Source organism: Zosterops lateralis (assembly GCF_965231275.1).
Source record: "Zosterops lateralis genome assembly, chromosome: 11".
NCBI classification, from domain to species: Eukaryota; Metazoa; Chordata; class Aves; order Passeriformes; family Zosteropidae; genus Zosterops; species Zosterops lateralis.
The window spans coordinates 10,042,332-10,066,411 of record NC_139771.1 but is presented as its reverse complement, the minus strand read 5'-3'; the positions used below and the strand labels follow the sequence as shown (position 1 = coordinate 10,066,411).

The following is a 24,080-nucleotide window of genomic DNA, read 5'->3' as shown; positions in this document are numbered from 1 at the left end:
CAGAGAGACCATAGACAAAGCTTCAGGATCATGCAGTAGCCTTGAATATTTAGCCTGCTGTAGGGAGGTTTGGAGATCCCACTACAAAGCCAAGCTTATCCCAAGCCCAATTATTCCTGCTCTTGCTGCCTTATTGTGGAGCAAATTCACAACTGTAAATATGACAGTTGAAATCTGGTGGTCTCCAGAGTATATCTGCTCTGGCTGTTTTGGGGTTTTTGCTCACTTTTTTCTTGGTGGTTTTTATATTTGTTTTGTAACTTGAAGCATCTTTTCCAAATCGCAGAATCACTAGGTTGAAAGCGTCCAATCGAGTGCAATCCATGCCCTAATACCTCAACTAAACCATGGCATCAAGTGCCACATTCAGTCTTTTTTTAAACATATCCACGGACGGTGACTCCACCATCTCCCTGGGAAGACTATTTCACTCTTTGCATAAAAAACTGTTTACTAATATCCCACCTGTACTTCCCTTGGCACAGCTTAAGACTGTGTCCTAATGTCCTGTCAGTTGAGAGAACAACCCCCACCTGACTACAATCACTTTTCAGGAAGTTGTAGAGAGTGATAAGGTCACCTCTGAGTCTCCTTTTCTCCAGGGTAAACAACCACAGCTCCCTCAGTCGTTCACCAGTCTTGTTGCATCCTCTAGACGTGCTCAAGTGTCTCAACGTCCTTCCTTAACTGAGGGGCCAGAACTGGACACAGCACTCGAGGTGTGGCCTCAGCAGTGCTGAGTACAGGGCAAGAATGACATCCCTGCTCCTGCTGGCCACACCATTCCTGATCCAGGCCAGGATGCTGTTGGCCTTCTTGGCCACCAGGGCACACTGCTGGCTCACATTCAGTCAGCTATTGACCAGTACCCCCAGGTGCCTTTCTGCCTGGGCACTGTCCAGCCACACCATCCCCAGCCTAGAGCACTGCAGGGGGTTATTGTGGCCAAAATGCAGGACTTGGCACTTAGACTTAATAACTCTCCACCCAAGCTGCCACAGCAACATTTATTCCTCCCACCAGCCGGCTCAGCACTTGTTACTGCAGTTAAAATAAACAGCAGCCTTGAAAGAATAAACACCAAAGATACCACTCCTTGGGCTCACAGAGGAGGCTGGAAGGAGAACAGGAAGATAAAGCAGGTTTCTACATTTGTGACACTCTAATAGGCTGTTTATCAACTGTTGACATGCCTTCAAGAGAAAAGACCTTTACAGTACTAAGGCAGAAGGCTAAGGACCCACTACTGAGTCTCTGACTCACAGGTCTCCCATAAGCTGTCACTGGTGCCAGCACCATCCATTCAGTCCCACTGCTCCAGCCTCAGTCCATGTACAAGGGGAGGAGGCAAATGCTCAGACTCCAGTGCTCACTGCAGCTGTCTGAACACTAAACCCTTCTTTCACTTGCTCTGGCCCCCACTCCCTGCATCAGAGCAACTATTTATCCAGCCAAGCAGCAGCTGGATTTTCATCAAGGATGCACCTTAATTGGCCTTAGGGGGCTGCAGAGCACAGAAGGGAAGCCCTCCCAGGCAGAGACAAAAGTGCCTGCCCCTATAACACCAGCATGCAGTTTTCTGATAACATGCTATGTATTATTTATATCCTAGTTTATTGCTTAACCAAATGTGAATTAACAGCTACCGCAGACTGTGGGGAAAAAAAGGTGAGGATGAGAGGCCTCTTCTGCAATACTCAGCTTTTAAAAATTTAGGAGGTGGTTTTTTTTGTTGGTTTGTTTTCCCGAGAAAGACAGATAGGGAAGAAAGCAACTGGGGAAAACTTTATAAATAAAACTAAATTTGTTAAAGTATCAGGTCAAGAAGGAAACCAATGCTCAGAACTCAGCTTTGGGATGAAGCTTCCAAGCAGCCCCATGTGGCCTAGGGATATGGCCTAGGGAGCATTTCATCACCTCTAACTACCGAACTAAGGAAACGGAGCAAAGTGTATTTGAACACACTCCAAGGAGGGTTGGAAGGAACAGCAAGTTATTTCAGCAAACTCACCTCATTTTCTGAGAGGAGAAAATTACGGAAAGCTGCATCCTCTCTCAGGGAAAGGGGAGCAGTGCAGAAGTCTCCAGCACTGCTGTCTCCAGGGGAATGCCAGTATTGCTCTGAGTGCCACAGACCCCTGCCCTCTGCACACCCTACCTGCCCTCCTGCACTCCCACATGAGTCTCCCCATCCTCCCCAGTGTTCCACGCTTTCACCCACATGGGTTTAAACCCTTTTTCAGTCTGATCATCCCAGGGAAGATAGTAGTACAGAGCACTGAACCCTATTGAACAGCTCAGCATCTCTGCTCTCTTCCAGAGGGGACATCAGCACAGTCCACAGGAATCCATTCACAGGCTGGAATCATAGAATGGTTTGGGTTGGAAGGGATCTTTTAAACCTTCTAGTTCCAACCCCCTACCATGAGTAGGAATGTCACTCACTGACCAGATTGCCCAGGGTCCCATCCAATATGGCCTTGAACACTTCCAGGGATGGGGTATCCACAGCTTCTCTGGACAAGCTCTTCCAGTGCCTCACCACTCTCCAGTTAAAGAATTTTCCCCTAACATCCAATGTAATCCTCTCCTCATTCAGTTTAAAACCATACTCCCTTAGTCTTATCACTACCTGACAAGGTAAAAAGTCATTGCCTATCTTTTTATAAGCTCCCTTTAAGTACTGGAGGCAATGAGGTTTCCTTAAAGCCTTCTCCAGGCTGAACAATCCCACTCTCTCAACCTGCCTCCACAGGAGAAGTGCTCCTATGGAGCTGCTCCTTGCTGTGCAATGCCATTTATTATGGAGAGGGTGCTTCCTTTCTGATAAAACACAGCATTTTCACACTAATGCAGCAGTGCTGTGACAACTGGCTTTTAGCTGCTGTGCCCCTTCCTTTCATTTCTGTTCCCAACTGTCTATTAACAAGGCCCTGTCAACAGGCTGGAATAAAAAAGCAGCATTGACTTGCCACTTGCAGTTTATGACATTGTTGATGCTGCTCATAAACCATCTCCCTTGCTCAGCTGAGTTGCAAGGGTGCATGTTGGGTGGTGAGAGAAATGGCAGAGCCTTCCTCTCATTCTGGACTTGTAGGACACCTAGCATCAGGGATCCCTTGTGGTGTAGTCATAAAGTTAAAAAAAAAAAAAAAAAAAATCTGTATCCTGGATAGATCATGAGATTCAAAGGAATCTGCACACTCCTCAGATTAACTAAAATGTCACTGTTTTGTTTAAAAGGGGATATATGAAAAAGCACATTGCAGTTGAAATGAGTGCAGACTGCAAGGGAGCAAAAGTCTGGCCTGCCAAGGTCTCAGCTATGATCTCTTCCTCCCTAGGATCCAAGGGATCACGTGCTCACAGCAGTTCTCGGCAGTACCTTGCTGTTCTCCCCGTGCAATGTAGGGAGATAAATCACTCCGCAGGACAGGGGAATCCTGCTTGCACCCAGCACTCATTCCTGAAGATGCTGGCAGCTGGGACATAGGCAGGCAGAGGTTCTGAGCAGTACATCCAGCTCACACATTCACAGGCAGCCATGCATGGCTCTACAGCCTGCAAAGGAGAGAAGCACAAAGCGGCAGCAAGAGCAGAGCCCTGGAGTGCAGGCAGAAAGCTCCAAAGTCCTGCAGTGCAGTCCTGCCCCATCCTATGCTCTGGGCTTACAGAGATGAAACCCTGTTCATAAGCTAAGGCTCACATGGAAGCAAGGGAATGCATAAAAGAGGGCATTGTTTTACAGAGGGTTATCAGAGGAGATGTACCAAGCAAAGCGCAGGAATTCAGCTAGATTTACTGAGGCTGCACAGTGGAGGTTGGCAGACCCCTGAACAACCACTGAGCACTAGCAGCTCACTAGGCACAGGCACAGCCATGCCAGCCACTCTGGGAAGGCAGAGAAGGTGGCAGAGACAGGGCAGTGATGGCAGTAGAAGGCACCGGCCTTCACAGGGTGAGCACAGGCATCTCCTTGGTCAGCATGGAGTGATCATGCCCAGATTGTGGCCAAGGGGCATCAACCTTCTGCCCGACATACCACAAAGATGGAACAGTATTTGCTGAGGTATTGGTAACACATTCCCACCAGTGCCGCCCCCCAGAAAGGAGTGGCTGCCACCCCCTCTGTCAGATATTTCTGGTTTAATCAAACAATGCTGCAGCAGAGAAATGCTGGGCTCTATAAGAAGCCTGTCTCCACCAGCCTGGCGATGGCCAGCAGCAGGGGAAGAGCAGACAAGTGACCCTTGGGGGTCACAGGCCTTACTGGCTGTGGGGCACTGCATTAGAGAACGAGGGGTACCACCAGCACCCCACAGGCCAGCTGCTCTGCAAGGAACATGGTACTGCTCAATTAGAACCGTGACTATCATCCAAGAAGTGCAATTTCTTCCTTCATAGCCTGGTATAGGAGAATCACAAAAGCATCAATAAATCATTATTTCCTCGCTCCTTGCTAATAACACAAGCAAACAAAGGGTATCCCCAGAGCCTGCTGCCAATTTCCTCCCCACCTGATGAGGACAGAGCCAGACCTCAGCACTGCCTTGAGGTGCTTTGCCAGCAGGGTGGTTGGTGAAGGATGCCTTTCCCATGGCAAGAGACAAGGTTTTAAGAAGTACCATTCCAGAATGTCTTGTGAGTATCTAAGCACAGCCAACACAGGGCATGGCCCTGCAGAGGCAGGAATGCATCTATCCCCATGCCTCACACTGCTGTCATCCTCACTGCCCCAGGAGCAGTCTCCCCAAAAAGAGCACACCTGCACAGCATGTGTCGCACAAGCTGGTGAGAGACATGAGCAATTCAGAAGACACTACAGGTGTCCTTATTGTACAGGCAGTACAACCTCCTCTCCTGCCCTCCCTGGGCTATTGAAAATGTTGTCCCCTCTCTCTTTGTTTGTAATCTTTCCACACGTACCACTGGTGTTGTTTAAATGCACTCACACAGAAGAACTTGCTCAACAGTCTAGAATAATCATACCTTTTAGAAAAGCATTTTCTAGACAAGCAAGCTGACAGCTGCATTAGCTCAGACAGGCTGAGGCACTCTGCATGCACAAGGCTCCCACATTTATGAAAGTGGCCCATTAATTTACGGCAGGCTTTTCTTTGCCTCCACAAGGGGCTGATCCAAGAAAACAGCTTTTTTTTCTCCTTCTGCCTCCCCATCTTTTAGAGATCAAGGGCATTTGCTCTTCTCCATGTGCAGGAATCAGTGCCCTCATGTCTGCAGCTGCCTCTGCAGTCAGAGGGGTGCCCGGGCAAGGCTGCTCATCTTCACCCTCATCTCACTGCCCCAGCTTTCACAACATGACAACAAAGGACAGACAAAGTTTTGTCTCCAGTGACAGCTCAGTTTTCATGCAGCTGCACTGACATAGACCACTGGTGAAATTAATATATTTATCCTGCTGGCATACACAGGCACAGGCTGGTTCTTTGTTACACAAATCAAGAGAGGAACGCCACCTCTCAGGTCACATGCCCTTCACCCCCAGTCACCACCAGACTCTCTGCATATTTATTCCTTCCAGATTGAAATGATCGTGGCACCAATTCCCAAAAATCAACTATCCTTTGTGGCAGAGTGGTGTGCCAGATCAGAGTTGCCCCTCTGGGACCACACAGCTCACACAAATGGGCTGAATTTTGGTTTTTTGCATTGCTGGGGAAAATTCAGCTCCTCTCCCTTTCCTTTTTGCAGCCCAAATCAGAAATTTTTAGTCCCCAGGCTGTTGGCTAAGAGAGTTGCATTACCTGATTCTTGGCGACATGAAGATATTGTGCCTCGCAGCACTTAAAAACACACAACAAAAACACATGTGAAACAAAGGGCAACTGCCTTGGTTACTGAATAAATAAGATGAGAAAAGCTCCAAACAAACCTGCAGCATCTTAGACTCGCTAGCAAGAAAACAAAGACATGGCTGAGCTCTTCTGACAAAGAGGCAGCCCAGGAATTCCTGCTGATATGCTAGTGCATTTCTCATGGATCGGTGTTTTTCCACTGTGTGCTGACAGCAGCTGCTTGAGCAGACAGCCAGCACAAATGGGAAATGAAAAGAAAGGATAGCCAGGGAAAGGACTTAAGCTGTGCAATTCACACTAAAGCAAAAGCCAGAGCTCCTGGCAAAGAGATACACTAACTAGGGACAGTACAGGCACAAGAGACATTTGGAACAAACAGAACTCTTAAGGCAGTAGAGGGATGAACAGCAACCACAACCAATTTCTCTCCCAAGAGCAGGAAGCCTCCGAGCCAGGGAGAAGGGGGCAGAGACAGGCTGAGGGACAACAGAATGCATGCAACCCACCACTGCCCGCTTGTACTTTGTGAGGTGGAAATGCTTAATCCAAGATCCCTCCAGCCATGTTCTCTCAGACCCTGTTTACTGGCCATGATGACCAGAACTGGCCACTGATTCCTTCCCCTTATAATTTTGCATTCTCCAGCAACAAGAACACGTCTCATGCCAAAACAGTCTAAGAGGATAAAAGCAGAGACAGAAATTTTTAAAAATGAAACAATCAATACATACTTACATATCTTGCTGTTCCCTGCTGCCTTATTTGTTACTGCTCTCAATGCTTCAGGGGACTTCCCTGGCTCAAGCCTGCCCCAGGGGAACAGCTGCCAGACAACAGAGCTGCCCCTCTCTTTAGGATGACCTGTTCAGCATCATTTTTGCACACAATTGTCAAGGCAGTATCTGCCATGATCAACGTGGCATATGTGCACAACAATTTACATGTCTACTGATACATATATAAATATAAAATGTATATACATACACATACTAGAGTTATCATCTACACTGAAAAAGAAAACAGTAGATAGCCTCTGTGTTGATGAAAACTCAGGATTATGAACTAGGATGTATCAAGGTGGAAGGAAACATACTGCAGGGCAGCACTAGAAGTACACCAAGACTTTTGACATATTAGCATTTGAAGTAAAAAAAAAAAAAAAAAAAAAAAGCCCAACAGAAGGGGTTTTGCTAGACTTTGTGTAGTCTTCAGAGTTTGGTAGCCCAAAAAACTGCTACAGATGTTGTTTCCTCACTAAGATTCAGGACAGCTCCAAGATCACTTGCACAAAATTCACATAGGTCTATAAGAAAGCCTCTATATTAATTATGATCAAAAATGCAACTAATTTCTAAGTTCCCAGAGTGCTGGGAAGAGTGCAAGGTGCTAATCTTGGCCCATCTTTGTTTTGATTGAGTTGGCAAAAACATGGATGTGGGATAAAGATCCAGCCATAGAAACTGTCATTGCAGTTAATCAGGTTTGCCAAGAGCTGCCAGAACGAGGAGCAAGGTCAGAGCCTAGAGGAAAGGATAAGACTGGAAAACTCTGCAAGTCCTGGCTCTTCTTCTGGCATTCAAAGAGGAAGGCTCAGTTTCCCCACACAATTTATTTCCTTAGCAGAGATTGTAGCAAAATGCCAGAAAGGTGACAGTTATATAAAACACAGGATGAAAAAAATTTGAATTTCTACCACGATCAAGAGAAGTATTTCTCTTCCGATTCACCCCTGCCTTAGAGCACATTCCAGTACATGAGCATCAAGTAAGTGAAATCCCCAGGGGCCAAGCAAGAAAAATATGCAATTACACTGTCAATTCATCTGATGCCCAAAGACAGATGCAAAGGTGCCCGTATGTATTAACCAAAAGGGACTTTCCTCCTGCCTGCCACAGATGGGTATTGACGTAACAGCTTGCAGTTACATGTTTGAGAAAGAGGCAGTAACTCGTGATTCGTCTTGCACAGGAATTTATGATTTATCAGCTTTTCTTCCCAAATCCTCTCTGTTCCATGACCAGCACTCTGGCAAGAGTCAGAAGGCAGCACACTGGAGTTATGATGTGCTTTGGGCATAATAACTGTGTTGCCCAAACCTAAAACCATGGGCAAATTATAAAGTGCCTCCTATACAGACAGAAAATGGAGGAATGCAAAATTAATTGACCTGCTGTCTCAGTCCCAGTGAACATGGGAAGACACGCAGCAGGCAGAGATGTACAACCCAGGAACATTGGCAAGGTGAGAAGGGGCAAGGAGGGTGTACAGGCCACCATCCAAGGAAGTGCAGAGCCTGTGGGCTTGGCATGAAAGATTTGAGTCTGCCACATGGAGGACAAGTGCCACTTTCTACTATCCACTGGATGAACAGCTGTATGTGCTTCATTAAAGCCATTAATGAGGGAAAAGAGATTCCATCCTTAAGGGGCAAACACAGAAAAGTCATCAGCTAGTTATAGTCCTGGACAGTTGTAAATTGCACAAAATAGTAAACCAGACATGAATCCCCAGGATCTTTTGAGTAGCACCAGGATCAGGACTGCCAGGCCTGGCACAGCCTAGGCTCTTTCCTGCTAAGCTGTCACTGTGAGATGAAAACCTGTCTTGTACACCGTGAGCAAACCTGAGAGATGCCCTGGAAAGTTCTCCCCCAAGATCATTCTAGTCGGGAGGATCAAAGGCAGCTTTCTGCTGCAGGATCAGTTAAAAGTCTGGATAGAAAACAATTTTCCTGTGTTTTGGACTCTACATGCAGAATAAGCATTGCTTCCTCTGCCATCAAGGGACACAGCTTCCCTGCACACTGTAGCAGGATATCTACCTCACCCCTTCTCTACTACAGAGAGCTGGTGCAAAAAGAGAGAACCTGGGCTGAAAGGCCCAGCAAAGGGTCATCTCTGGCACCAAAAGGGCTCAGACCTCAGCTAAGAATCAACACCTTAGTCTGGACAGCAGATGTAGGAAGAGATAAAAGAAATATTCTTGAATGAGAGGCACTGTTTTACAAACTATAAAAGACACATGAGTTGTCACAGAGGCAGAGACCTTTTACACACACCCTGACAAGCATTTGAGACTTCTCCCTGTAGTTTGGGTGCAGATTCTGTGGTTACTTTCCTGGGAACTGAGAGGAAGGATCGCAATGTGTGCCCCACCAATGACTGGATAGTAAGATACACCGAATCCTAATTATTTCTTCACTAGCTGTAAAATTTATAGGTAGCTTTAACCCCACATTGTATATATCTACTAATAGTCTATTTTTGTCCTTATTCCTGTGTAGTATTAGTTTAAGTCTTAGGTCTGTTAGTTTTGTGTCTATTAAATAAATAATTCATTCTATAATAGACTGAATCAGTCATTATTAAGGAACTTGTGAATGAGAGTGGGTTTTGGGGTGCTGGCTGCCTCAATAAAGCTACTGCCTGCTGCCACAGGCCTGGACAAAAGGCAAGGACTTATCAAAACCCCTACATCCATTTGTAACACACACCCAAAATAAAGAGAAAGCCAGCAGGACAGGATCAGAATACACACTTACAGAGAAAATCCAGTGTTGTCCTCTGTAATGAGCATTCCCCTTCCTCAAATTACTGGTCCATCCTACCTGGAACTCAACTTACCATGTTGTGTTACCAGATCACGTGTGTGTCCTCCTCTGAAATAAAATGACCCCCAGATCACCATATGGAAAAACCTGAGTATTTTTACCAGGAGTAGAATTGTTGCAAGCAAAGACATAATGGCTGGGTTTATGCTGCCCCTCTGTTCAAAGAGAGCAGCTCCACATTCTCATGGAGCAAAACTCATTCCAAGGTGGAGAGGTGACTTGCAAACAGTACTTTTACTATCATCCCTTCATGCAACTCCTAAGCACAAAAGATAAACCAAGGTCCTTGAGGACTTCTCCCACTAATGCTGTTTAATAGGCAAAGGACCCAAGAGAGCAAGCATATTTACAAGGTTTCTCTAAAGCAGGTGCCCATGTAATGTTCCCACAATATGGATCGCACAAGCAACTTTGCTTCTCTCCAGAGCCCCCTCTGGGTCACAGGCACAAAGATTTGAAACATCAGTATTGGGAAACCCCAGGATACCCAACCGACTTCCCCCAGAATTTTCAAGCTGTAATGAACAGCTCCCACCAGTATGGAAGAATCACATCTCCTCTTTGGTGGGGACGTATTTCCCAACATGGGAATCCCAAACAAGTTCCCCATCTAAGCAGAACAGCATGCCCAGACCCAGCAGGCTTCTTCCAGCCCACAGGAGGGTTCATGACTTTAGACTGGTACAGATTACTCATTCTGGGATTTAAACAATGTAACAACCAGACTCACTATAAAAGATAACCCTCGCATGCTCATTTGCTTTCAGGCAGGCCACAGTAAAGCTATGGCAAGAAGGAACATCCTCCAAAAGAGGGTCCTGTGCCATGGGTTTAACATGGTCAGAGCAGCACTATGGAACAGGGGATGTTATTCATGCTTTTGGCTTATCAGTGCTATACACAAGAGTTACACAAAGTTAGGTGTGTTAGCTAAATACAGCAAAGCCATTTAAAGGATGTTGAGGGTGGAGGTGTAGGGCAGCAATGGAGAAGGAAAGGAGGGACTGAAATACTCCATAATACATGCTGCACTGTCAAGAGAGAGATCATGCTAATTGGTCACAGACAAAATACCCAAGTGTGCACACATCCTTGTTAGCTGAGAACTGCTCCTGCATTTATTTTCTGTAAAGTGGATGTTTCTGCTGATGTTTCTGTTCCTGACTCTCACCAAATCCAGCGAGTCAGTGCAATCAAGCTTTATGGGGACAGTGATAAAACTTAAGCTAATTCATACCCCAAAACCAATAAAGATACTACTGAGATCCGCAGCAGTGCCTTACACTGTTATATGTGTGATCATAAAGAAAACATAAGCCAAAATAAACCCCAGAAAATTTTGAATTAAAGATCCTGCAGTTGTTTTTGACTGGCAGACAGCAGAAACTATTTTTCTGTGCTGCAAAACTTCAACAGACTGTCAGTTTTCATTGACCTAGAAAAGTACCTTGAGAATTGCAAGTTTACCTCTGTTTTTCAAAGGAATGAGGCTAACTTGCTGTTATCTCCAGATTCAGTTTAAGAACAAATTCTGGGGTTTGTTCTGTGGGCTTTTTTACCCTAAAAAAAAGTAAAGGGTTCAACTGGATTTGCTGACATTTCACCTATAAGGAAGTAAGAGGTGAGTAACAGAAGAAAAGCAATTCATTAGTGTCCCACACTATCTGCAGGAGAAAAATAGCCTCTGCTTTAGCTGCAATCTCTAATCCCATCTCCTTTCGCAGCTTAGAGTGGCACAGGCTCCCCAGAAAACACAAAGAAATGGGGACAGGAGGAGAACGTCCTCATAGGACATTGTGCTTCAGGCAGCAAAACAGCCATAATCCTGTTTTCCTCACTTTCTGAGGCAGTGAACAGAAAAACTTGAATTTGTTAGGCTGTTCATTTCCCTTGTGCAAAAGTTGCTCCCATCTCCCATGGCTCATCACAGGATTGATTTCTTGCATCTGATTCTTCTCGTGCCACGTTCACCTGTATCAGCACCCATCTCACGCAGAGGCATCAGTGAGAGCAAACCACCATATTTCAGGAAATCTTCCCAGCCCATTCACGTGGGACAAATCCTGCAGGAATGGAGATGGCCAGGACTCAGCTCACCTCCTGCATGCAGGTTTGGAGCTGCCTAACAGCAAGCAAAGGCTGACAGTAACTCTGAAGCTGCGTGGTTTGCACAATTCACGTGCATGTTTTCTCTTTCCCATCCCTCTAAACTCTTTCAGGTTAGGGCTGATCACCCTTCACCACTCCTAACTCCCTTCAGCCCAGCTACGAGGTTTGTGTGGCCTTCCACATCCATCCACAGTCACACGAGACCAAACACTGCCAACAGGAAATTTTGTTGAGAGAATATTTATGCTGAATCATTAACAAAATATTAATTGTATTTTAAAGGTTTTGAAGTGATCAGAGCTTAATATGATTTTGAGATCTCAAGCTCAAAAAATACAGCCAGTTCACATGTGTTCATGCATAGAAGGCTCAGATGCTGTCCCACATCACTGGGCAATGCTTCCAAGGCAGCCCCCAAGACCACAGGCAAGATGATGCTTCCCAAAACTGGATGTTGGAGAGGTTTCTTTCCTTTCCTGATATAAAAAATTATACTGTGCAGGTCCCTTGATAACAACTGCACAATTATTTCAATGCTGCTGCTATCTCTTGTCATCAAGCTAATGGAAGACAGACACATGAAATCAATTCAAAAAAATAAACTAATTGGGATGGAGTTTCCAGTTTAAGTCAATAAAGGTGATTCTAGGGCAAAAACTTCATTGCTTAGAACTCAGACATTGTTTTTTTGATGTCAAGTGGGAGAAATCTTCATCTATAAATACTTTGATTTGGCCAGCCTCAGGGAAGTCCCTAAACTTCTGCAGTAAGTAGGTAATGAATTATTTATGATCATCATTCTTACTTGAGGTGCTGGAATTTCATGCAATTATTCTTTTAGCATGCTAAAAATGTGGACTTCCCTGATATTTGAATTTCTCCCCAGATATTCCCTAGGGATAGCTAAACCTGAACACAGAGGGAAAGGGACCATGGACGCGTCTTCTGGCTGGTCATTTGGATGCAAATCATTGTTCAAACAATGGTCCATCCGTCCCCCTGCAAACACGTATCCTTTCCTCCGGAAAAGGAAAAAGGAAATCTGGAAAGACACAGAATTCACAGTTTACACAAAAAGGAATTGTCACCACATCAGATTCAGAGGCCACGGAAGTTTGCGTTTGTCTCCTCAGTGGAGAGCTTCAACTTGATGTCTCTAGGTGGCCATCTGGTTTCCACAGGAGCTGCCCTGGTTCTCACTGCAGCACACTGACACCGACTAAACTCTGCTGACAGAGAGCCCTCCACCACAAAAACCTGTCCAACCACTTCCATTCCCCAGTGCAAGTGGGTGAAAGGCACCTGTGTAGTCCATACTACATGTGAGATCACCTCTTTCTGCCCACCTCCAGAGAAAGAGGATGAAGCTCAGAGGCTGAGCTCAGCCTCCTGGCCAGTAAACTCAAGGGCAGTGGAGGGGGAGCAGGCAGTAGGAACAGCGGGAGATGACACCCAACTATATCAGAAGCTGAGGAGGTATGGCCCCTGCCACAAACCTCAGGGACAGGCATTCAAAGACCCTTTCATCAAGCCATTCAAAGACCTTTTCATAAGCCCAGCAATTCCCACCTCCTTGTGGGTGAGTGTCTGTTTTTGCAGCTCTTGCCTCTCATTTTCTCCCTCAACCCTTTGGGGTTTTTTCAATATAACAGAAGGTTTGGAGTTGAGGCCTGCCCCAAGGTTTCCATACTACAAGGCATTGTCCCTATTTGTACTACAAAAAATCCCAAGAAATAATTAATAGTTATTACCTAGAAAAGATCTAATCTGAACTTGAAACCAGTGATTTAGCAAGAAACAACCCACGGCCTGGAATTATCTAGCATGCCTAGTCCAATAGCTTGATTTTTTTTAAAAAAAATTTAATTATAACTCTTGAGCAGCTGAACAACCTAAAATATCAGCCTATGGTGGCATTTCCAGATCACAGAAAAAATCAACACCTTGCAGGCCACTTTCACACACACCACCCCAGCCTGAGTAGTGAAGGGGGACAAAGGGGCACAGATGGCTCCCCACCACCACCATTGGCATGACAGGAGATCCCTATTCAAAAGCACATCCCACTAGCATTAAAGGCAGCCTGAGTCAGAGGAATGGGCTCACTGCACTAGCAGCTGGGTGACACTGCCCTTTTAGCTAGTCCAGATGGACAGGAGGAAGGATATGGGCTTCACAAGAAGCAAGCAGCTTCCAAGGAGGAAAGGAGTGACAACTTCTTCTAAACAACTTCAACAGGCTAGCAAATAACCATGAAAAACAAACCCATGGACTTCCCACCTCACTCTAAAAAGCTTACAGAATCTTATTTTGCCTTCTTGCCTAAGCCTCATGCTAAAAGAGGACAAGTTTTAGTTCTTTGCTCCCTCGAAAGGGAAGCAAACAGCTCTGCCACACAAGTTCTGCATTGCTGGGCAAGAACACAGATGATCTCACATGAAGCTGAGCCTCCCCTCCCAAGGTGGTGGGTCTTGTCTTTTGGACAACTCTATTTGCCCTGATGTCTAGTCAGCACTGACAGAGCTTTCCCTAGAATAGTGCTCAATATCCCTGCGGTGAGAATGCAATGGGGGCTAAAGGGGAGAAGAGACAGAAGCAGTCATGAATCGCGTCCTCTGTTCCGCTTCTCACATGACAAGCTTCAAAACCCTGGTTTTAAAACCAAAGGTTTTGTCATGTGATAAAAGTCAAGACAAATAAGGTTAGCCAAGACCCTCTTTTAAAGGTCAAAATTTGATTTGTGAGCCACTGGCTGGGGAAGCAAAGTGATGCTCCTCCAGAAGCAGGACCAGGACCCACAATTCCTGCTGCGACTCAGACCTGAGGTGATGAGGTCAGTCAGGGTCCACAGAAAGAATTTCCAGTGGACTGCCATTTCAAATGAGAATTTTGCCTCTAAATGCAATAAGGATTTTTCAGATCCGGGTGCCAACTCACAGAAAAAGCACAAACTAGGCTCCTCCAAGAGTGCCAGCACCCACTTCTCTCTGGAGAGTGTCAGCCCTGGAAGCAAGACCTTCTTCCCACCAAAACCTAGCACTCATCACACAGCAGCTGCACACACAGCAACAGCAGCTCTGGGGGGCAGAGATTATCAGCCCTGCAGGATCAGTTGATTCTCCAGTCCAACACCAAACACCTCCAGCCCTCACAGGCCCTGTAAGCCTGCACACAAATACACTTCTTCAGTGAAATAAATTGAGCCAACTCTTACTGATATGACCAAGATGAAAGCCCCAGTTTACGTTTTATCTCAGGAAGAAACACAATGCACATGCAGTTTAATTCGAAAATCTCTGCACACAGAGCTCTGTTAGAACCTGTGGCTTGAAAAAATTTGGTTATGGCAGTGGCCATGTAGAATGTTAATATCTGTGAAGTCTGATTTTCTTGCAGACCATCTAATGCTACAGTTGCATACTAAGGCTGCTTGTACTTTCCTCCTTATAAAACCCTTCTGGAAATCGTCCTACTTCCAATACCCAGGCTGACAGCTCACACACTGAATATATAATCCTGTCTAGAAATGACAAAGTTTAAATTGTTCGTGAGGGAGTAAATCTGGGATGCTCTTACAAACTCTGTTTGTTTTTATGTACATCTGAAATACAAAAGGAACAGAATAAAAAGGAGGCTGCTTCTGTTCCAGAACCAGAGCTCTCCTCAACAGAGAGGTTCAGTTGTTTCTCATGTTTCAACCACTGACAGATGTAAATACTTTACACCATGGGATTTGACATTCCCCATGGGTACAAATATGCCCAAGCCCTCGCAAGGGATCTTCTTAGGTCAGCCAGTGACCATAATATAGTCTGCTTTTGTCAAAGCCTTTCCTAGTTTACAGGTGCCCTGAGCACAGAAGTTCATCTTCTCTTGCAAGGAGGAGGACTCTTCACATTGTTTTCCCATCATCACTAACAGAGCCCATTTTTCTCCAAGGACAAGCAATATGAATTCCTCCCTGCTCTTCAGTGTCTTGCTCCCTCTGTACTCCACACAGAGCAACAATCACAAGAAAATCTATTTCCATGAACTTTCTGGTTTATTGGTTTCATATTTCTTTCAATACAAATCTCTTTTTTTTTTTTTTTTTTTTTTTGGTGTGGTTTGGGTTTGTTGTTTTTTCTAATAAGAGTTCATCTGATTGGATGCTAGAAATCCGCAAAGGAAACACAAATGCGGGATTGTGAGAAGTGATGCAGAAGCACAAACAGAGCAGGATGTTCCTAGTTCAAAGCTGGCAGTTCTTCCCTTTGCAATAAGAAGCTCATCATCATCCAGATGTAAAAAAGGAAAAAAAGTCTAGCCTTCTACTCCTGATGAAAAGCATTCAGAAACCATACAGTAGGCAAAAAACAAAATCACAGATTTGATCAGTAAAATTGCAATATAACAGCATGTGATCACCTGCAACACTCTGAAATGTTCACAGCCCAGCACTACACAAAGCAGGGGTGCAATGATCTGACAGACACTGTGACCCCACAGGGAAGTTGGGAACCAATCTGTGTCTGTCTGCTCTGGGCAAGTGCCTCTTCAAAGGCTGGAAAGAAAATGCCACATCTTCTTTCCAGTCTGCCCTCCCACCTTGCCCTTCCTCCAAGGCAAAAAGAGCTCTAGTCACATTGCTCAAGAGTGGACATGGACTCTCAGACATGTCCCTACTGCCTGCTCACTTCTGACCAAAGCAGCCTTCATGCTGCTGAACCCTGAAACAGGCCTAATATTTCCAGCCCAATGGAGCCATCCATGAAAGCACCAGTGTCACTCCACTCATGACACAGGAGCAATAAGACCCCACCACCAATGCTGCTCATACACGGATATCCAGGCCACAGAGACAAATTTTATCTGGTATCAAAAAGCTTAATTATTTTTAATTGGAGTAAAAGTGACAACAACATGTCTTCACAGCCAAGACTAAAGATCATTACTGTAGCTCTAATCGTTCTGGACCATGAAATATTGTAGAACTTCTGGCTAAAATTTCAAGTGTTTGTCTACAGTAATTAGAAATTGTTATAATTCCCCTGACTGTGTAAAGGGGCAAAGAATAAAACTTCATCTCAAAGCATGAACAGTTCTGACAAGACAGCATCTCCTCCATGGTGAGAGCCCAGAAAAAAATGGTTCGTTCTTTCACTTTCTTGCCTGTGTCAAGAAACACAGCCTCAGCTACAGAGCACTACCAGCTGCTTATTCTCCAAAATAAAACTTTATTTTTAGCCTAAGCACTTACTCAGGATCTGTGTGAGTATTGCAATTAAGCTCTCATGCCCATTGAAAGCTCTGTCAAACCTGCAGCAGATAACAAATAACACTGTAGGCTCCAGTGCAGGGGACAGTCCGTACAATCACCACCTGTTCAGGAACAATGAGAGCAACTCTGCCAAAGGTCAGGAGCACCAAGTTTAAAGCCGGATTTTAAGCAGATGGAGGGAGAAACTCCTGCAGCAACCGACAATTGCCAAAACTCAGTTTCCAGCAAGCCCAGGAAGGTTGTAGTACCTCCCTTGCTGGAGACATTCAAAACCCACCCGGACACATTCCTGTGCCACCTGCTCCAGGTGGCCCCTGCTGTGGCAGGGCGTTGGACTGGATGATCTCCAGAGGTCCTTTCCAACCCAAACTATTCTGTGATTGACAACGTACAACCAAATGGGGAGTTGGAACTCAATGATCTTTAAAATCCCTCTCAATTCAAGCTTGTCTATGATTCTGTGTTCCACAACCATCATTGTCTCTGTGGCAGTGTGGAAGGTTTGACAGTACCTGAGCTGCCACAGTGATCCCACACAACACCAGCCTTGGCACATGCTGCTCCATCCCTGAACCAATGCACATGGATCCCGGCAGAGAAGCAACACAATTAGAAACAAGGAGTGTTCCAGCAAGCTGGTGAACTGGATTAACTGAGAGTGGGGTTGACAAGAGCAGAGGCAGCTTAGGAGAAGGCTGGACAGCACGGCCAGGTGTAGGATCAGGCTAAGAGGAGTGGCCATGAGCTGTGAGGCCCACACTCTGAGCCCTGGCACGCCCTGGGCTTTCTGCAAGGAAAAGCAGCTCCTACTTCCTTCTGCACCACACAATTCCAGCTCTGAACCCAGGTCAATGCTACAACACAAAATAGGACATAATGGTCTGGGCAAACAGAGAGTGCTCAAAATTTCACTCCCTCACAAAACCTGTCCTCTTTGCAGCTGGGGAGGTGACACACCACTCCTATGCCTGCCTGGTCGGACTACCTATACACTGCTGCTATGCACTTATGCTGCAGGAGAACTTTAAGTTGTTGCTAGGCTGCACAAAGCAGTCTCTTATTTTTATCACATGCCTGTTTATTCTTGTAGAAAAAGATACAGCAAACAGCAATCCAAAGCATCCTCAAAATGCTTGTTATACTCTTTGCTTGGCTCCATTTTCTCACCAGACGTCCAAAGCTTCTTGACCATCAGCACACACACCTCTGCACCCAGGCAGACCTTTCCTTGCTCTTCAGAGGTACAATGTGAAATCATGAACAGAGACTCAAAGTCCACATTACAAACAATTTTTCAGTTATTCCAAATAAATTTAAGGTAATTTTGAAACAGATATTAATAATAATTTCAAAGGTGTTTCCTAATGGCTTAATACAGCTGAGCAGCTGATTTGTAACAGCAAGCAGACTAAACCATCCCCAGGAAACATTCATCAGGAAACATTTCCCTGTGACTTAGCATGTATTTTTGCACCCCTGACATTTACCAATGCAGCATTTTGAAGCTGCCATTCCCCTGCCCAGCATTTAACGTTAACACTTTCACTGATGGGGAATGCAGCCTAGGTTGGTGCAGACATGAGCCAAGACAAGATCAGTTGTGGTGTAGCTGAGAGCTGAAGCAGCCCTGCTGCTCCTGGACGTGGGTGCTATAGCAGGAGCAAACCACCACGGCCAGCCCCTGTCCTGCCAGGAGGAGAGCAGATCAGCTTTCCTGGCAGACCAAGCGTCACCCATAGCTCAGCATCCTCCAGGACAACCACTCCTCCTGTGCTCCTGTGCTACAGCCTCAAATCTTCATCCAGAGCTGGAATAACTCCACGTTCCCATTACAAAATTCCAGGTTCCATCATAATCATAGCAACATAGAGCTATTTATCCCACAGAAAGGAACCTTATTATTTGCTAGACTTGGCACTTGTCCCTTCCTGACACTAAGTGAACCTCCTGCACCTAAGCAAGCTTTCCAAATTGAATATTTTACAGCAGCACATAAAGCTTTGAAAAGCGTATCTTCTGGAGTGACTGACTCCAGAGACTCTAAGCTCCATTTTAATCTCCACGTTTTTCTGCCACTCATACATCACTTAAGCATCAGCACACAGCTGGAGACAAAAGTCCAACCTCATGCTGACGGGCACTTTGCCATTCAATAGGAAGGCCTGGCACTTGAGTGGACAGTTTTCCTGCAGCAGTATTCACCTGGCATTAGATATTAGCACATTTCTTGTTCCACCACTAGCTGGAGGCAACTACTCTCATGCTGCCACCCAACAGTGCTAGGTGCATGTTTTCACCTGTCTGGCACCAGCACCCATAGCCCCTGGGTACATGACTTTGCTCATGCCTGCTGGTGTCACAGCCTCCCAAGATCTCCACCACAGCCATGCAGAGCCAGGGCTAAGCCACATGTAATGCCACTGTTTCAACAGGCAACTGTCTCTGTGTGTGCCACATTCAGCAGCACAGCCCAGTCCTTCCCTCTTGCTGTTTGATGGCCTCAGCATCTATCCCCAGAACGGCACTCAGCTTGAAATGACTCTTAATAACCCAAACAGGAGCTAAAAGGGAACTACAGAAGAATAAAGTCAGCAGGAATATCAGCTGAAGTTAGCCATTTCTAATTGACTCAAATTAACTTCACATCATCTGTACCTTCTGGTGCTCTGGCTGGGCCCCAACTTGTTTCTTAGAGGCATTCTAAGAAGGATTTGTTGGTGGAGCTTTTTTCTCCCCTACAACTAACTCTCTTTTAATAGCAATACTGAGCCACAAGGATTTCAGCACAAAATCCTGCAAAAAGACAACAGACAAAAATAAGCATTAAATAACATCTGGGATCTATTTTTATTTTTTTCTTTCAGAGAAGTCAAGGCATCAATATCCCATATCTATGAAAGCTGAGAAAAAAACCCCCTGAAACTCAAGAGGAGCTCAAAAGAAAACAAATGCTCCTAATAGTGCAAAGCAGCAACAGCAGCCCAAGCCTCTCTCGTGAGCATCCTCTCAGCAGGTTGCTGTGAGGGACTGTGACTGTTCTCCAACCTATCGCTCACCTGGAACCTCACTGCATAGCTAAGGAAGGCCAAGCTTACCTTTACAATGGTGACTCCTGTTGGCCACTCTCTCTCTCTGCTAACAGTAATCATTAGCAGTGTTTTCCCTGCTGTGATTGGGGCAGCATTAATTGCCTCCAAACCGCTGTCACTAATTGGTCTCAGTGCCCTTATTAAACCAAAACTGGGTGACAAATTGTTTGCACTCCTTCTGGACATTGAGCAAACAGTCTCAAGCACACTCCCAGTGAGCAGATGCTTTCTGACATGAAGAAACATACATTTTGACTTCACATCAGCTCTTCAGAACTGGCAGGATGCAACAACAGTAAGTCAGTAACAGACACACAGGATGACTGCAACTGCAGAGCAGCAAATTAGATCCTGCTGCTTCACACATCATCAACAAATTCAGGTGCTGGAAATTTAATGGCCAAAACACAGATGAGCAGATGCATGGAAGACTGTTTCCAGCAACAAGGTCCAAAGGTATTTGGGAAAGTTACAGCTGAACTAGAGGGAATGCTCACAAAGTCACCAGCAATGCTGCTTTAATATCAGTGCATTACTAACATGTCAGGAGTTAGCCCGGCAGGCTGCAAGCTGTGTTGAGGCTGTAGCAAAATATAATGTTAGAAATTACTGTAAAGTCATAGAATAAATACTTTTCCTGTAAGATTTTGAGATACATACTAGCAAGGTACCTGCAAGAAAAATCTGGTATGAGTGAGCAGCCTGGGAGAAGGCTCCTGCGCCCACAGCAGTGAGAAGACGTCATGCCACACAAGCAAATGAAGCAAGAGACTGCAGACAGGAAACTCATGAGCAGCAACCTGGAGCTATGCCACTGTGGGGTTTTAAAATCTAGCAGTTAATAAGGTCTTTGCTCTGTAACTAAATAGCTTCTGTAAATAGCTTATTAAGGGCTTATTGATACACAAGATGTCCCCTTCCATCAGGCCATCCTGCCAGGCTGCAGAAGAGCCCCAGCTTCACAGGATGGACAGGTCAAGTGGCCACTAAAGGGACCTGGTGTTGCCCTAACACATGTACACACTCTCCTGTTAATGTGTGTCTCACTTGAGTGTTCTGCAAAGCCCACACCCACACCTACTTACAGCCTGATTTACTGCTAATCAGAAATTCAATGGCATCTAAAGGAACAGCAGCAGCACACTAAAATAAAGGGGGTTGTCACCATTTTCAGACAGACGCCAAAAGGCCCATTTGTAACACTCACATGCATTTCTGTGCAGTTACCCATTCACTGAAGCAGAGTCTTCAGCACCCTGGTCCCACAGCTATCCCAAGGCCCAAAAGTACAAAAGCCCCTATGAATTAGTTCTACATGAAATGCCTATTTTAATTTTTAGAAGCCATGTTTTCCCTCATAAGCCTTCACTAAGCAACCCCTGCACTGTACACATGGAACCTCTTTCCCATTACATTTGCTCGGACACAGTGCTCACACCCCAGCAGCAAAAGGTGTACTCCATCCTCAGACTCCAGTTAGGGCCACAGTTGGTGCTCGGACCTTCTGTAATTTCCAGTATCACCAATCTGGCTCTAAGTGCTGGCACTGCAGGCAGCCGCCATGGCTCCTCCCAGCCGCTGGGACAGCAGGGATGTGCTGTGGGTGCCATGGTGTGTTAATGGAAAGAGGACAATCACCCTTCACCATCCTCTCAGTGTGGGGGTACCACACACACAGAGCCTCCAGCCTGAGCAGCCAGCACGGACACGGCTGCAGTAATGCTGTTAACTTACAGCATCCACGGCTGCTGGCCGGGAGATTCCAGTTTACCTGTAATCATGTTTACTCCAGGGAGGAGAATCCCCCTCAGCATCTCCCAGGGATTTTCCTGTCTTTCTCTCCCAGTTCTACAGGAGTGAAGAGCCCGCCAGACTTTCAGGCCCTGGAGATCCACACTCAGCCCCTTCCTCCGGACGAGCCCGCTAAGCTCTCCCTTTGTCCCTGACCCGCAGCGCTGGTGCTCCCCAAACCTGACACCTCAGGAGATGTCTCCTGCCTCCCTGCAACCTAAATCCCTCCCTGCACGGGATTCCCATGCCCAAGTGTCCCAGACTGTTCCTCCCTGCCTAAGACACCGCAGAGGCAGTCAGGGCCCCAGAAATGGCACACCCGTTTCCCCAGCCGGGCCAGCGGCTCCCAGAGAGGGCACACCAGGGCCCGTGAGCGGCCGGGGCTGGGCTGCTCAAAGCGGGGGGCAGGTGCTCCGAGCACCCGGACTGTGCTCTACCCCCGCGCCGGCACAAACCCAACCTGGGACAGCCAGGAAAGCCCCGCTGCCTGCGAGGGGCCAGGGCAGAGCCGCCCAGCCCCGGGACCCCCGGCAGAGCCGCCCGCGCCCGGCCCGGCCCGGCCCGGCCCACCTGCAGCCGCTGGAGGTAGGAGGCCGGCGCGTAGCCCGTCTCGCCAGAGCCGGCGCGGGTGACGAGCCACCAGTGCTGGTTGCTGCGCTCCAGGAGCAGGAAGGTCTCTCCGGCAGTGAAGGGCAGCGAGTTGGGCTCGGCCGAGCGGAAGCTGTACAGGGCCCGGTACATGGCGGCGGCACCGGCACCGGCAGCACCGGCACCCCCGCCCACCCGGACCGGAGTGGCCCCGCCCCCTGGCCGCCCCCGCCGGCCCCGCCCCTCACGTCCCCGCCGGCCCCGCCCCCCGCGCGGTACCGCCCCCTGGCGGCGCGGCGGCGCCGCTCTCCCCGCCCGCCCTGCCGGCAGGGGGTGCCAGCGGCCCGCGCAAGGGCGGCCCTGAGAGCCGGCGGCTGCCCCGGGCCTGACCCTCAGAACCCTCAGAACCCTCAGAACCGACCCGCGGGGCTGAGCCACGGCACTGACCCCCGCGCCCACACCCACGGGGCCGTTGGCAGGATCCATCAAGCACGGACGCTTCCCCGGCAGCGGCCCGTTTGTGTCCCTCCTCAATCACACACTTGCCTGGGTGACTGCCGGCTTCTGGGGTCACTGCTCCCGCCTACCGGCCCTCGCCCAGCCGCGCCTGGGCCCTGTGACCCCGCCAGGCCGCGGGCACATCGTTTCCCCGCTAAATCTGCCCGTCCCGGAGAGTGTCCCTGAGCAGCCCCTCCTCTCGGAATCCCGTATTGGAGCACCTGGAACCACCGTGTCCCCAAAGTCCTTGTGTTCCCGCCAGCCTCACCCTGGGTGCCGCGAGGGCTTCCCCCAGGGCTCCCCTGGGCCGGTCCCGTTCCCAGCACGGGATCAGGGCACGATCAGGGCTGGCTCTGACCCGCAGCGGACACGGTGGCCTGGCCCGTAGCCGTGGGGACGTGGGACACGGCCTGTCAGGCCTGGAGCTCTCCAAGAAGACACAGCAGCCCCCAGCCCCATTCATCTCCTTGCCCCATTTCAGGAGGACAATCCTTTGGGACACTAACCCAAGTAGCCCAAGACCTCTGCAAGCCCGTTTGCCCCCCCAAGACATCAGCAGCTTCCCTCGGTCCCTGCTGCCCAGTGATGTGAGCCCTTCTTGCTGTCCCGGGGCAGTGGGCAGCAGACCTGCAGGGCATGGCCCCCCCTCCCTCTTCCCCAGCCAGTGCTTTCTCCATGCTGACCTACGAACAAGACTAATTCTCCACCTGGCAAAGCCAGCAGATAGCCTGGGAGCAGGGTGGGTGGGGGCCTGGGTACAGCACGCCAGTGGGACTAGTATATACTCTGCAGCCAAGCCCACCACAAAGACACCCCTCACCCATCCTGCCCACCCTGCCAGGATGCAGAGATGGAACAATCCACAGATCCCCGCTCACAGTTACAGGGGAGTGTAATTCATCCAGAAACTATTCACAACCCAATCCAACCAGTGGTAATACAATAAAAACCAGGCCACAATCCCCTCCCTGCTCCCAGCACAGCCCGCTCAGGCCCCCAGTTTTCCCAGCACTGGCAGTGAGATAATTCTGGCCGATACTGGTTAAGCAGGGTTGGAGGATGGAGTGGGAGTGAGCGGTTGCCTAGACTCCCCCACTGCAGAGGCTACTGGGAATCACTGCAGTGAGCTGAAGTTGGGGATGCTCAGGCTGGAAAAACAGCACGGTGCTTTGATTGGGAACTGTGAGATGTAATTGGGACTGAATCCTTCAGGAGCCTTTCAGGTCTGGACTTCCTGCCTGGTCACGGTCCCTTCCAGATGCCCAGCAGGGAACAACATGACCGCGGGCAAGGGCGGGGCAGCCAGGGATCGCCACTGC

The 24,080-nt window shown here is 47.7% G+C and overlaps 1 protein-coding gene across 2 annotated transcripts in view; it reads right to left on the bottom strand.

Moving 5' to 3' along the window:
* Positions 1–22,451, bottom strand: part of NCKIPSD (NCK interacting protein with SH3 domain) — a 52,320-nt gene extending 29,869 nt beyond the window's left edge. For both annotated transcript variants that reach the window (XM_083869660.1, XM_083869661.1), the window contains exon 1: positions 22,246–22,451. In XM_083869660.1, coding sequence (XP_083725786.1) covers positions 22,246–22,416 — 171 coding nt within the window. In that variant the 5' untranslated portion in view covers positions 22,417–22,451. The remainder of the gene's footprint in view (positions 1–22,245) is intronic.
* Positions 22,452–24,080: the final 1,629 nt, after the last annotated feature.